Here is a 12,158-nt window from a genome sequence, read left to right on the forward strand (position 1 = left end):
TCAGCTCAACCATAAATTCTCCAAACGCGAAGTCATCATAAAAAGGTCACCGTTTTTTTTTTTGCAAAGACTGTTGCTGTTCTGACGTATTGCTGCCAGACTAGAAAAAAATAATTATTTTTAGTAATAAGTATCACATTCTCGCGGTATGACTTTCACCTTAAAAGTCGTACGTTTCACGATGTGACAAACTCCACGTTACAAAGTGATCAGTGTCACGTTTCAACGTCTTAGACAGTTATGTTGAAATGGGATCGGTTTCACTTCCGCATTCGGCAAAACAACATTAAGGAGTTCGTTCCCATTCAGATCACTGGTAAAGTCATTTTTATGTCTTGTAAATCAAAGTCACCAGCTGCGTAATATTGTTGCTCTTCTTATAATATTCCTGTGCACTATTCCGAGAGTGGTTAATGGATGCCCCTTCCATTCATTTCCGAACGCATCCCATACGCTCAAGCAATCAGCATGTCATACTTGAATAGTTTCCATCTGGACTGCTTGGCCCACTGGTATCCCCAGTTGGAGTGTTTTGTTGCATGTATATTTTTTTAAATAAATAAAGCTAACGACAACCATAAGTAGAAGGTGTGATCTGTCACGTTATTTTTATTTTTCAGTCAAAACTAAACTGTTTCATAACTTCACAGTGTTTGTTAGAAGAAAAAAGAAACATGCCAGATCTTCAACACTCACAATTGCCTAATTACATATATTAATATCAATTGATTTTGAACTGATTTGCAGGTAGATTTATAAAAATATATTTATAAAAAGTCGTCGATTTTCCTCTTGAAACACGTCACGCAGTTGTCGCTCCGTCGACATTGACGGCAGAGTTCAGTGCAAAGTGGGCCGGGGCACGCTGGACGGCTTCGTGCGATTGGACGGCAGCGGAGGCGCCCCCCTTATGCCATGTAGGGATACTTCCACTGTGTGAGTGGGACGTGCGTTTCCTTGACGACCTGCGGAGACGTCCAGCGGAGGACGTAGTGTGGGCCACCCGGTTTGTCGTTGGTGCCTGACAAACGCAAAGAAAAAAAAAAGTTGATTTCCCCTTCCTCTATTATGGTGCACCTCCAGATAAGACGTGGTGGTGCCTTGATGGCTTACAAAGCCTGCCCATTGAACCTGGGCTGTCATGTGTGCTCAATCTGTTACTTCAAGATTATAGCACTGCAACATAGATGCGAATTAGCATGAAGCAAGTGAACGGAATGGCTAAACTACACGGCTGTTTGAAATGCACAGTTCAATTGTCTTGTGTTTTGTCAGCGGCTGGAATGTACAAAAACCTATCTGTATGTCAAGGCGCCACTGTCTCGGTGTTGGTTCTGACCTGACGCTCTTGCGCCCCCAAACGGCTGTTGCGCCACAACGGAGCCTGTCGACTTGTCGTTGATGTAAAAATTCCCTGCGGCATTCCTCAGGATTTTGGACGCCTCGTCCACCACGCTCCTGAAAAAGGTCATGGGGCACCAATCAAAAGGCAACAGGCCACGTATCGCACGTCAGTGTTTGGCCCCGCCCCCAGGCAGGCGCAGTCTTACCTATCCAGAGCGAAGACGGCGCCGGTCAGCGCGTAAGGGGACGTACGGTCCACCAAACTGAGAACGTCCTTGTAGTCATCATCCGGATACACGTACACAGACAGAACCGGACCGAAAATCTCCTGAAAGACAAACACGGCGATCACCCGACAGAAAGTCAGAGGAGACATTCACAAACACATTCACACCATTCATTTTCAGTTCAAAGCACAAGTGCAATTTTCAGCCACATAAACACAACCAGTTCAGGGTGTACCCTGCCTTCTGCCCGAAGACAGCACGGATAGGGTCCAGCACCCCCTGTAACCTTTGTGAGGATAATAGCCAGAGACTGTTACACCCGCGCTGCAAGAAGGAGAGATACCGCCGCTCGTTCCTACCGACTGCTGAATAAAAAAAAAATAATAATAATAATAATAATAATTAAATGATGTGAAAAACAATTGTAAATAGCACTGCGACTTATCCATTTTGTATTTATATTGCACTTAATTGAACGGTGTTTGTTTTTTTTCTTCTTTCTACCCACAATCTTGCTGCTGTAGACTGTAAATTTCCCCAGTGTGGGACAAATAAAGGATATCTTAATCTTAACTCATTCACTCCCAAAGACGTTTTTAAACGTCTTTTCAGACTTGGTCCAGAATTGGCTGGTACTGAATGAGTTAATAAAGCGGATCAGAGAATGGATGGATGGAGGATGTCTGCTTTCATTTCATTACAACTCTTCAACTTGAAATTTTGCAAACTGAAAAAAATATTTAATAGCAACAGTTACAGCCGTGATGAGTGACGCAAGGCTCATCTTGCGTTTCATGTGTTTGTCTGGGCTGTGAGTTGTAGCCTACAGCAGCTCCTTGTATTTGCATTTATTTCTGAAACAATGAGCGGGGCTCACATGCAGGGCATTTTCCTAACTCAAACTTTGACTCACAACACAAAGAGCAAAAGTCGAGCAGACAGAGGAAGTAGCGCATGTGACCTGGGCCATGATGGGATGTTGGGGGTCTTTAGTGGTGATGATGGTGGGCTCCACAAAGTACCCCTTGGAGTCATCGCAGTTGCCCCCAGCGATAACCTCCAGCTCGGGGGATGATTTGGCATCATCCAAATACTTCTTGATACGGCTGAACGACTGACAGTGAACATTCACGGCAAGACGTCAGTGCGTGCGTCGGAGTGTGCGTGCATGCATGCGTGCGACAGGAAGGCCCCACCTTGTCGTCGATGACGGCCGAGAAGAAGGCGCCAAAGTCTTCCACAGGCTGAAAGACAAGAACAAGCCACGTTTCATTTTCCACGCAGGCAAAAGAATTATTCAAACGTTTTTTTTTTTTAAAAAGAAGAATTAACAATTTCACCTGTCCCCGCCTCCCCCAAATACCCCCAACCCCTATTTATTAAATATTTGATTATTATGGTTGTAAAGACTTGAAAGTACGGTGGTAGAAATATGACAAAGCTGTTAAAAAACAAAAGTCTTGAGTGTCTACAAGACCCAGAGAACCCGGAACACCCAATCAGTCAGAAGGCATGCCGAACGGGGTGTCAATCATTTGTTTCTTGTCGCAACGTACGAGATCGGAGGTCAGCACGAGGCCGCCAAAGTCTGGCCACAAGTGCAAGACAAAAGTTGTGACTTCTGTCTCTGTTTAGTTGTTTTTTCCTCGGGCACGGGGCTTCTAAAAAAAATGCACCACAACATGCTTCGCATGTCAGGATTCTACTTCCTATCAGCGAACATCATTTTCATAGCATGGTGGCTTAAGTTGCATGTTACTAATGTCATATTGATCGCTTTCAGAAATACAAGTAAGAGTACATTTTTCATGTATATGAACTGCAATTCACATAGGAAGGCTCTCTGTATGTCAAGTGCCTTCCGATAACTACATTGTGAATTGGTGCTGTGGGAAAAAAATGGAAACGGAAATGCTGGGTGGGCCGCATGTGAGCGGCCGGCCATACTTTAGTCACCCCGAACCCCTGCTGGAGAAGCTTTGAGGAGAGGGAAAATGAAGAAGAGGAACTGACATCTCCCACGCGTATTTGCTTGACGGCGTCGAGCAGCTGCTGCTTGACGTCGGGCCACAGGCCGGCGGGCACGTACATCCTGGAGCAGGCCGAACACTTCTGGCCCCCGTACTCGAAGGCCGAGCGCACCGTTCCGTTCACCACGCTGCGCACGTTCGCAGATTTGTGCACAAAGTGGAAATTCTTGCCGCCGCACTCTGACAGGACAAGGAGGAAGAGGTGAGACGGAAGAGTTCTGCTGCCGCCGCCAGCACGGACGGTCGGTCGGTCCTCACCTCCGGCCAGCCTGGGGAAGGTCTTGTACATGTCCAGGTTGTGGGCCACCTGCTTCCACAGGTGCTTGAAGGTCCTGCGTGCAAAGAAGAAAAAATGGTCACATGGGACTTTTTTTGGGGGGGTATCGAGATCAATCAGACGAAGGAAAACCAGGACAAAATTTGGTCACAAAAACAAAACACAAAAAAAATTTGAATAAATAAAATTGGAAAGCCGACTCAGCTGAATTCCAAAGTCAATGTGGAAAGCTGCTTTGAACGAAGTGCTTACGGGACACTGCCGGTGAAATTGATTCCTGCCAGGTGCTCGGAGGATGTTACGGCGTCTCCAAAGACGGGACCGTCAGCCGGCAGGAACTGGATGATGTTGGGCGGGAGGCCACACTCACGCAGGATCCGGTAGACAGCGTAGCTCGCCGACATGGCCGTGTCGCTGGGTTTCCACAGGACCACATTACCCTGAATGCCGCGCACATGCACAAGTGACTTTTTGCAAAGTGCGCCAGGAAAACTTTTCCCCGTCTCACTCACCATCACGGCCGGCGTTGCTGCCAAATTCCCGCCAATGGCGGTGAAGTTGAAAGGAGCCACGGCGGCCACGAAGCCCTGATGGTAAAATGGGGGTGTGGGGCAGGAAAAGGGTTGTTTTGACTCTCCTGAATGAAAAAAGGAGGGAATGAGGCGCTCACGTGTTACCTCAAGGCCACGGTAGATGGCGGTGTTGGTGCTGCCCTCGGCGTCCATCGGTTGCGCAGCCTCCAGCTCCACGGCGTGTTTGGCGTTGAAGCGGAAGAAGTCGATGAGCTCAGCGGCAGCGTCGATCTCCGCCTGGATTACCGTTTTGCCCTGGGAGCCCGCAGAGCCAGGTCTTATTAACATCTTAGCGGCGGCAGCTAAAGCTAATGTGAGTCGCTCACCTGTCCAATCATGGTCTTAGCGAGTACTTCGCCTCGTTTGGGTCCGCTGATGACGTCCGCCGCCTTGAAAAGGACCGCCGCTCGGTCCTGGACGGGTTTCAGGTCCCACTCGCGTCGGGCTGCCACCGACGCCCCAATGGCTTTGTGGATAAGGTCCTGCAAGCACGCGCTTGATATTCATATCCACTTTTTGGATGTGCAGCATAACAGGGGTTCTCAAACTTTGAAAATGAGTCATCGTCATTTGCTGATTGAGAACCAGCGGCGCAGATTGTCACCTTGTCGGCATAGCAGAACTTGGAGACTTTGTGTGCATGGTTGAACGGCTTGAAAAGAGAAAAGATGTGACAGCTCAAGAAATGATTCCACAAGTAACCGATTACAAGGCGCGGACTCACAGACAGTTGGTATCGGATATCACCGGTCCAAATGTGTTCATCGCCGACCACGCAAGGAATCTCCTCCGTGCTCGACTTCACCTGCTCCAGTGCCTGACCACGCGTGCACACAGAAAAAAAAAAGGAGACATGACATTGCATTGACCAATTTATGGCTTGCGTGCAGAAGGGCCGGCAAAAAAATCAGACCTGCAGGAGCTGTTGTCTTTCGGGACTCCCGCTTTTGAAGTCGAGAACGGGCTCATTCCTCACCGGCACGCTGGCGCACCAGGCCGAACCCTTCAAACTGAAAGCACAATACAAGCTTGGCTTACACTCGCACCGCAGCTCAATTCCCACTTTTCTGCCCACAGGTTACATGGCGCATTTGAATGTGGATCAACAACGCTCACTCGCGTGTTGACCTGAGGCTCATGGGTGCAATAGCTTCTTATTGATTCATGATTCGCATTCAGCATCTTTGTTACAAACAAATGTTTTCTGCTCCTGTTTTTCTTGTGTTTCCCGTTGACTAGCATCCACCGATGGCTAATTAAAACAAACTCCTGAAAACTGTTAGGTGAGCAGCTTTGCACAAAGCCGCACGTCCTTTTGAAGCGCGACTGCGAAATTGCGTGCGCCAAATCGGAGTTATCCGTAATCTGCAAAGAAGCCGAGACCCGCAAATGAACGATTGTCTTGCAACTGCAAATGGGTCCAACAAGATGAACTTCTGAACTTACTGAAGCACTATTTGGAAAACCGCAATGTAAGCTTGGTTATTTAATAACATGGTTGTTAATTTAACTTTTTCCATTACTCTTGAACAGAGCTCCGACATGTTCTGTGTTTCTGTATTTTTAGTATGTAAAAGAGCAAACAATGCAAAATAAAACACATTTTGGTACGACCGAGTAAAAGCGCTGGTTTGTTCAAGCAATTTGAGAAAAAAAAAACAGATAGGATATCTAAATGATAATAATGACGTCTGAAGGTGTTTGAAAAAAGTGCACATTTCTCCAGGCGTCAACAGTGACTTCATGTACTGTTTAACTTATTAACTTGCCCGCCAAACACAGCTGAAGGTCAGCAAACAACAGGGAAACACAGCACGGCCACCACGCATGGAGGAAAAACAGCATCGCGCTCGACGTCAAAATATTATCCCAACTGTGAATCATGACAGTGAGAACATCATAGGATGAGGTGCTTTGCTACATAAGGGCCTGGACAACTTGCGATCATCAACTGGAAAATTAATCCACAAGTTTCCTGTAAAGACATTTTGCACAGGAAGTGGAGACCTCTTGTCACACAGTTCAAACGCAAAACTGTCGGAACGAGACAGTCACTCTAATCAGCAATTCGGAAGATGTGTCCAGAATGGCCCTGTTCATTCAACCTCATTCTGGAGATTCTGCAGCTGCATGACTTCAAGCCAGCCAAAAACAGCAGAAGAATCTTGCTGAACTGCAATGGCCCAAAAATCATTGTGATGACACGTCTTATCTAAGATAACACAAAATGTTTACTGCCGAAAGATGAAAGACTACTTCTTCGCTGGAGCGTCTCACCCGGTTTCTTGTGTTTCTGTGAGTGAAATGTGGAACATTAACTTATGTCAAAGAGTTTACGTGATGCAACAGCGCAGACACACGCACACACATACTATCTTAGTAATTAGCTGCTCAGCACTCTTGGACCTTGGCAAAACACTCACTCACAAAAACAGGTGGACGGACAGACCAGGAGGCAGACAGACATCATAGACACGCGCGCGCGAGCATACACGCAGAATAAAGACTGAAATAAACGGCGAGGTTAACCAATGTTGGCTGCCATGTTCGCGCGAAGCCACATTGTGGGCGGGGCTTCTCGCATGTCGTGCCCCAATCAGTTGTTAGCATTAGCGTTAGCTGGATGACTTCCAGCCGAGGTGACCGAGTCGAATTGTTTTTGTCTGGCCGTCAACTTATGCTGCTTCTCGCTTGCCTGTGCGGGGCACGAGTAAACTCACCCGCGCCATGAGGGCCGTCTGGCCGCCGCCGCAGCTGCTGCTGTCGTTACTACTGTTGTCACTCTAAGCATGCTTTCAGCAGCAGCACGAGCACAAGAGTGACGCAGTAGCGGCAACATCAGCAGCAACACCCACTTAACCGTCCGGTACCGCCTCCTAACAGCTGACGTAAGGGTCCTCTTTATTTATACAACGAAGGACGACCAAAAAATGGCACCAATCAGACGACACAACTGACTGGTACTGCAAACTGATTGGCTGAGTCACAGCCCGGCCCTCAGCCAGTCAATTATTTATCCTCATCCTAACGCAAAACAATCTTCTCTCATAAATTCGTTGGCATTTGATCTCGTTCTCGCTTCTCAAGGATCTTGGTTGGACAGGCGGATGCTTGACATGACCACAACACGCACACACACAGCGTGACCATGTCGATGACCACGTGGTGTCGCTGTCGTCTGCACTGAACTGTACTTAGTGGACGCTATCTGGTTTGTCGGACCCAAATGGAGCACAAGATGAAGACAAAAATGTTTCTCTTCGCTACAAAAGGGTCCATTGGAATGTCGGCTAGTAGGAAACGTGTACTTTGGGATTAACAGGAAAAGCAGTGTTTCGTCAGTGCGACGCCATAAGAACTTATTTTGAAGTGATTTTGGTTTTTCTTATCAAGTGCATATACATGGAAAAACGACATATCAATTCTTCAATTCAGCTCTTAGGACCTATTTTTCATGTCATAGTTATCCAAAAGGTTGTGACAGGCATTTGAAATGAACAAGAAACGGAAGTGGCCTGCCCATTTTTTCCATGAGTGCAGACTGTGTACATCCCCAAGACGCACGCGAAGATCCTGAGTGTACATGAACAAAGTCCACGTGTGTGTGAACTGATGAATGGGTGACAGGAAGCGGGTGTAGCGTTGAGGATTCTCCTGCAAGGGACCCACCATAAAAATGATCGACACTCCTGATACGTACCTCATTATTTGTGGTTACCTGAGACCTGAGCAACTGTGATGTCATTTTCAGTCGACACCTAGTGGCAAAATGCGTTTTAGTTATCTCGGGTTATCAAATTCATTAAAGACTGAATATTAACTGTTTACTCCTGAAAATTGCTAAAAAGTAATCCCTTCAAAATGCAAATTTTAAAATGTGATTAAAAACCGTCACCCAAAAAACCTAAACTTCTAAAAACAAAACTAAGGCAATTTTAAACAATGCTCCATTCACCCCAACACATAATTATTCTCCTCCTATTGGCTGACACATTTGAGGATGAGCAGCCAATCCCAGTCGAAGACTGACCACCAAGCAGTCAAGCAGTTCACCTGTTTATTGATCAGGTGAGCAAACAGCAGCAGGAAGTGACCCCACCCATTGACCACGCCTTACAAAAATACAACAGAAGCATTTGTGTTGAAAATACTCCCCACATTTGAGTCTTTCTTGACTTCTTGTCTAAAGAACCAATCAAACGTCTCAATGCTGCTCGGCTAATCAACTCAATTTCCATTCATTGAAATTAGACCTCCAGTATTAATACATAGGTGGCGCTTCACAATAAAAGATAAAGTCTGATACTTTATGTGTGTGTGTGCCTCAAATGACATGGAAAATGCTTGCTCCATGGATGTTGCATGTACTGTATGTCAAAAGTGTCTCAATACTCTTGGCATGTGACCAGTTGTCACATGAGCACTCTTTGGCTTCCAATCGAACACAGTTCATGGGCGGGGGGTTAAAAAAAAAAAACACTAGTTTCGTTTGGCATCACAGGTTAGAGCTCGTCAGTCAGACGTGGCCGCCGCAGGGGTGAGGCTATTGCCGCAGCAGCTTACGCTTGGAGCCTAGTCAGCTTCGTGCCCGTTGATGCGGCAGTATGCCCGGCGCCGATGCTCGGGCTGCAGGCAGTAAGCCAGGGTAAGCTCCGCCTCCTGGCAGCGCCGCAGGAAACGGCCTCGGTCGCGCGCCACCTCCTCCCATGGTCCACGACGGTCTTCCTTTTCGGCCGCGTCAGAGCCCGACGCGATGAAGAACTCCTCCACCACGTCACTGAAACGAACCTGAACAACACGGGAACACTTAACCCAGTGAGACTCAAATCATGAATAAAGTACATCAGACAGACACAGGAAGTGGCACTACAAATTCAAATAAAATCTTGACCAGGAAGTAAAAGTTCTACAAAGTGTTAAAAAAAACAACAACAAAAAACACAGTAATTGGTCAAAGTACCTAAAACATCACATGACACCTTTCCCTGGTGAAGTGGAAACAAGAAGGAAGTCATGCTCTCTCAGGAAGTGAGCTTGGATAACAAAATAAAAGTGTACCTTTTTGGCTGAGGCGAAAGGTCTGAAGCCGCCGTCCATCCTGTCAGCGGCGGGCAGCTCCGTGGCCCTCGGGGGCGTAGACTGCGCTTTCCCTGTGCTGAGCGGAGCCTGGAAGTTGAGCAAACTGTACGGGTCAGAAGGGGTCAACGATGCCAGCAGGAGGAGGCTTTCTGGATCGTCTGCTTCGCCGCCAGAATCGTCCCACGCATCCTGACCCAAGGGGAGCAAGGAGGGCGACACAGTGGCAGTAGTTGCAACAGGAACGGGGTGGGGAGCGGCGCAGCCCGTGTGGAGCCGGGCACTGAAGTGTTGAGGGTTGTACGGGTCATCATGGCGACACAATGACGCCAGCAAACGTGACGTCTCCTCGTCACCACCACCTTCCTCATCTTCATCAGACGAAGACCAGTCGGACGAGAGGTCAGACGAGCCTGAGCTATCAAAGCCATCATCGTGGGTAGAGTCCGTGTCTGACTGGCTGTCATCATCGCTGCACGGGCAGCCCATGATGAAGGCGATCCCGACGTTACGACACTGCGGCACCGCCATCCGAGTCACATGACTCGCCTCCATCTTATCGACCGTCGCATCGTCGGGCGGGCTGTCCTCAGTCACGTCACCTTGCGAATCCGTCCAATTCGTGGGCTGTACGTGCATGTCGCAGGACGCCGCGGCTGACTGGCGGGTGTGAGCCATCCCATCGATAGTTGTGTGACACTCTGCCATCATCTCGTCAGGTGGGCCTTCCTCAGACACACGACCCGCCTCAATCTTGTCGGCCATCCGATCAGGGAGTCTGTCCAGTATGGTGTGACCCGGCGCGTCCGTCTGCTTGACGTGCGCGTTGCAGAGCGCACCGGCAGAGCGGCACGTGTGACACTTGAGGCTGTGTTCCTCCTCCAGGCTGTAGTAGCCGTTGTCCTGGTCGGTCGCCACCACACCGCAGTTCTGGACGCCATCCGGGCCTGCATTGACCAACGCTTCCTCTTTGTGGACTGTCGCTCCAGCGCTTTCGGAACGTAGGTTGCCAGAGACCAAAATACAACACTGCTCTTTTGTCAACTTTGAGCTTTGCGGGGCACAAAAGTCCTCATGGACTGATCGCAGGTCAGCGTGGGACAAATCAAAGGATAGTGGGTCTCCCCCCCATAAGCCTCCCCACCGGCCCCTCATCTCGTCCTTCCAGGAGCTCTGTGCGTCCCAAGCGAAAAAGGTACCAGAGGAAGACGCCTCGGAGTTCTGGCCAGGCTTAATTCCTAATTGGCACAGGGACTGCTCGCTATCGCTGAGCCAAGACCAAGTGGGTGCGCTGAGTTCTTCCTGGTTTTGGGTCACATCTACACGTGTCCCGCTGGGCTGCCACTTCGAGCCGGAGGTGGCGCCGCCTCCGCCGCCGAGGCCCGGAAGATATTTGGAGACGAAGGACAATGCGGGCCTGGACAGCACCGAGAGCAAGCTGAGCCACGAGCTTTCCTGAGCAGCGAGGCCGGCGGAGGATGCGCGCAGGCCGGCTGAGGTGGCCAGACTTCGCCCGCCTGGCAGTCCACCCTCGCTACTGACATTTTTGAACATGTTTTGCCTTCCAAGGAAAAAGTGACCAAATGCTTTAGTAGAATTGTCATACACACACACAAACACAACACTAAAAAGTGGTCAGTTTCCAGAAGTTGGTAATGTGACAGCTGTGACGTCACACGGACAGCTCTCGAGTCCACGTTTGACTTCACTTGCCACTAAAAGTTTTCGCAATGGGAGAGTGTCCATTCTGGAGACATCCCGCTTACTCGGACTGGTGAGCAGCACAGCGACAGTGGGGATTGGCGGGCACTCGGGGAAGTCGGACGGCAACGCGGCTGAGGTCGGCGGCGGCGCTCTGGCCGCTCGGCGGTCGCTGCTCCTTCGGCTTCGTTCTGCACGACGATGCGCTAGCGGGGGGCGCACGAGGAACACCGGGGACCTGGCAAGACCGCATCCAAGCCATGCTGCTCGTCTCCGGACGCCGAGCGGAGCGTACCGGTCCGGAAGCTCCTCCGTTCGTGTTAGCTTAGCTTATTTTAGCTCAGTTTAGCAGCTCGCCAATGGCCAAAATTCTTCCGAAAAAGAAAGGGAAAAAACACTGGACGTCACAAAAATGGATTCTGGTGTCGTCTACAAGTCTAAAACTCCCAGTTGAGGCGTTAATATTGACTTTCAGGGCAAAAGTTTGGCCTCCAACCGCGTTATTCGTTTCCGTTCGGCGACCAAAAGATTTCATCAGAAAAGTCAAGGGAACGTCTGACAGTGACAGGCGAAAAAAAGCGGGTGGGGGGAGGCAGGGAGCGTCGCGGTGTTCCACGAGCCGAGCACGCTGCTGGCTTGTTACGTAAGAACAAGACAAAATGTTCTTGAGTTATTTTTTTCACATATCCGCCAAACCTTCTCGGATTCAGACGCAAACTCGTTCACATTCAACTTCGTTTCCTTTTATTTCTATTGCACTGGGGGCAAAGGTCCCCATGCTTAGGTACAGAGGTGGCTTAAGTACTCATACTCTGTACGTAACGTCTAACTACGTAACTAAATTTTGTATTAAAAAAAACAAGACTGGTAAAAGTACACTGATGACATGGCACACAATTAGACTGTAGTTTATGTCAAATCATACATTTTG

General features: G+C 48.8%; 2 protein-coding genes across 2 annotated transcripts; both read right to left on the reverse strand.

The window, feature by feature from the left end:
• Positions 1 to 582: 582 nt before the first annotated feature.
• Positions 583 to 7,317, reverse strand: aldh4a1 (aldehyde dehydrogenase 4 family, member A1). Its single transcript, XM_086118572.1, has 15 exons — positions 7,171 to 7,317; positions 5,364 to 5,460; positions 5,175 to 5,267; positions 5,055 to 5,102; positions 4,777 to 4,932; positions 4,556 to 4,705; positions 4,391 to 4,465; positions 4,131 to 4,318; positions 3,860 to 3,933; positions 3,585 to 3,781; positions 2,768 to 2,815; positions 2,533 to 2,685; positions 1,551 to 1,672; positions 1,340 to 1,458; positions 583 to 1,021 (listed from the first exon to the last, which is right to left on the reverse strand). Exons 1-15 carry the CDS (start codon positions 7,287 to 7,289, stop codon positions 909 to 911), a joined length of 1,752 nt encoding a protein of 583 aa, XP_085974698.1. The 5' UTR covers positions 7,290 to 7,317; the 3' UTR covers positions 583 to 908.
• A 1,176-nt stretch (positions 7,318 to 8,493) lies between these two features.
• ppp1r15b (protein phosphatase 1, regulatory subunit 15B) lies at positions 8,494 to 11,790 on the reverse strand. The gene is made up of 2 exons (XM_086118674.1): positions 9,509 to 11,790; positions 8,494 to 9,238 (listed from the first exon to the last, which is right to left on the reverse strand). Exons 1-2 carry the CDS (start codon positions 11,078 to 11,080, stop codon positions 9,023 to 9,025), a joined length of 1,788 nt encoding a protein of 595 aa, XP_085974800.1. The 5' UTR covers positions 11,081 to 11,790; the 3' UTR covers positions 8,494 to 9,022.
• Between the last annotated feature and the right edge of the window lie 368 nt (positions 11,791 to 12,158).

Source organism: Hippocampus guttulatus, chromosome 8 (genome assembly GCF_054856545.1).
Source record: "Hippocampus guttulatus isolate MCC_2025c chromosome 8, RoL_Hgut_1.0, whole genome shotgun sequence".
In the NCBI taxonomy this organism is placed as follows: domain Eukaryota; kingdom Metazoa; phylum Chordata; class Actinopteri; order Syngnathiformes; family Syngnathidae; genus Hippocampus; species Hippocampus guttulatus.

What these genes read in the sequence shown, in the direction of transcription:
- aldh4a1 (XM_086118572.1), bottom strand. Translation starts at nt 7,289, where the DNA reads ATGTTGCCGCTACTGCGTCACTCTTGTGCTCGTGCTGCTGCTGAAAGC. An exon ending in AATTTCACCGGCAGTGTCCC is followed by an intron (nt 3,934 to 4,130) that starts GTAAGCACTTCG and finishes CTTTGCACGCAG; the next exon opens with GACCTTCAAGCACCTGTGGA. An exon ending in CTTCCCCAGGCTGGCCGGAG is followed by an intron (nt 3,782 to 3,859) that starts GTGAGGACCGAC and finishes TTGTCCTGTCAG; the next exon opens with AGTGCGGCGGCAAGAATTTC.
- ppp1r15b (XM_086118674.1), bottom strand. Translation starts at nt 11,080, where the DNA reads ATGTTCAAAAATGTCAGTAGCGAGGGTGGACTGCCAGGCGGGCGAAGT. An exon ending in CTTTCGCCTCAGCCAAAAAG is followed by an intron (nt 9,239 to 9,508) that starts GTACACTTTTAT and finishes CGTGTTGTTCAG; the next exon opens with GTTCGTTTCAGTGACGTGGT.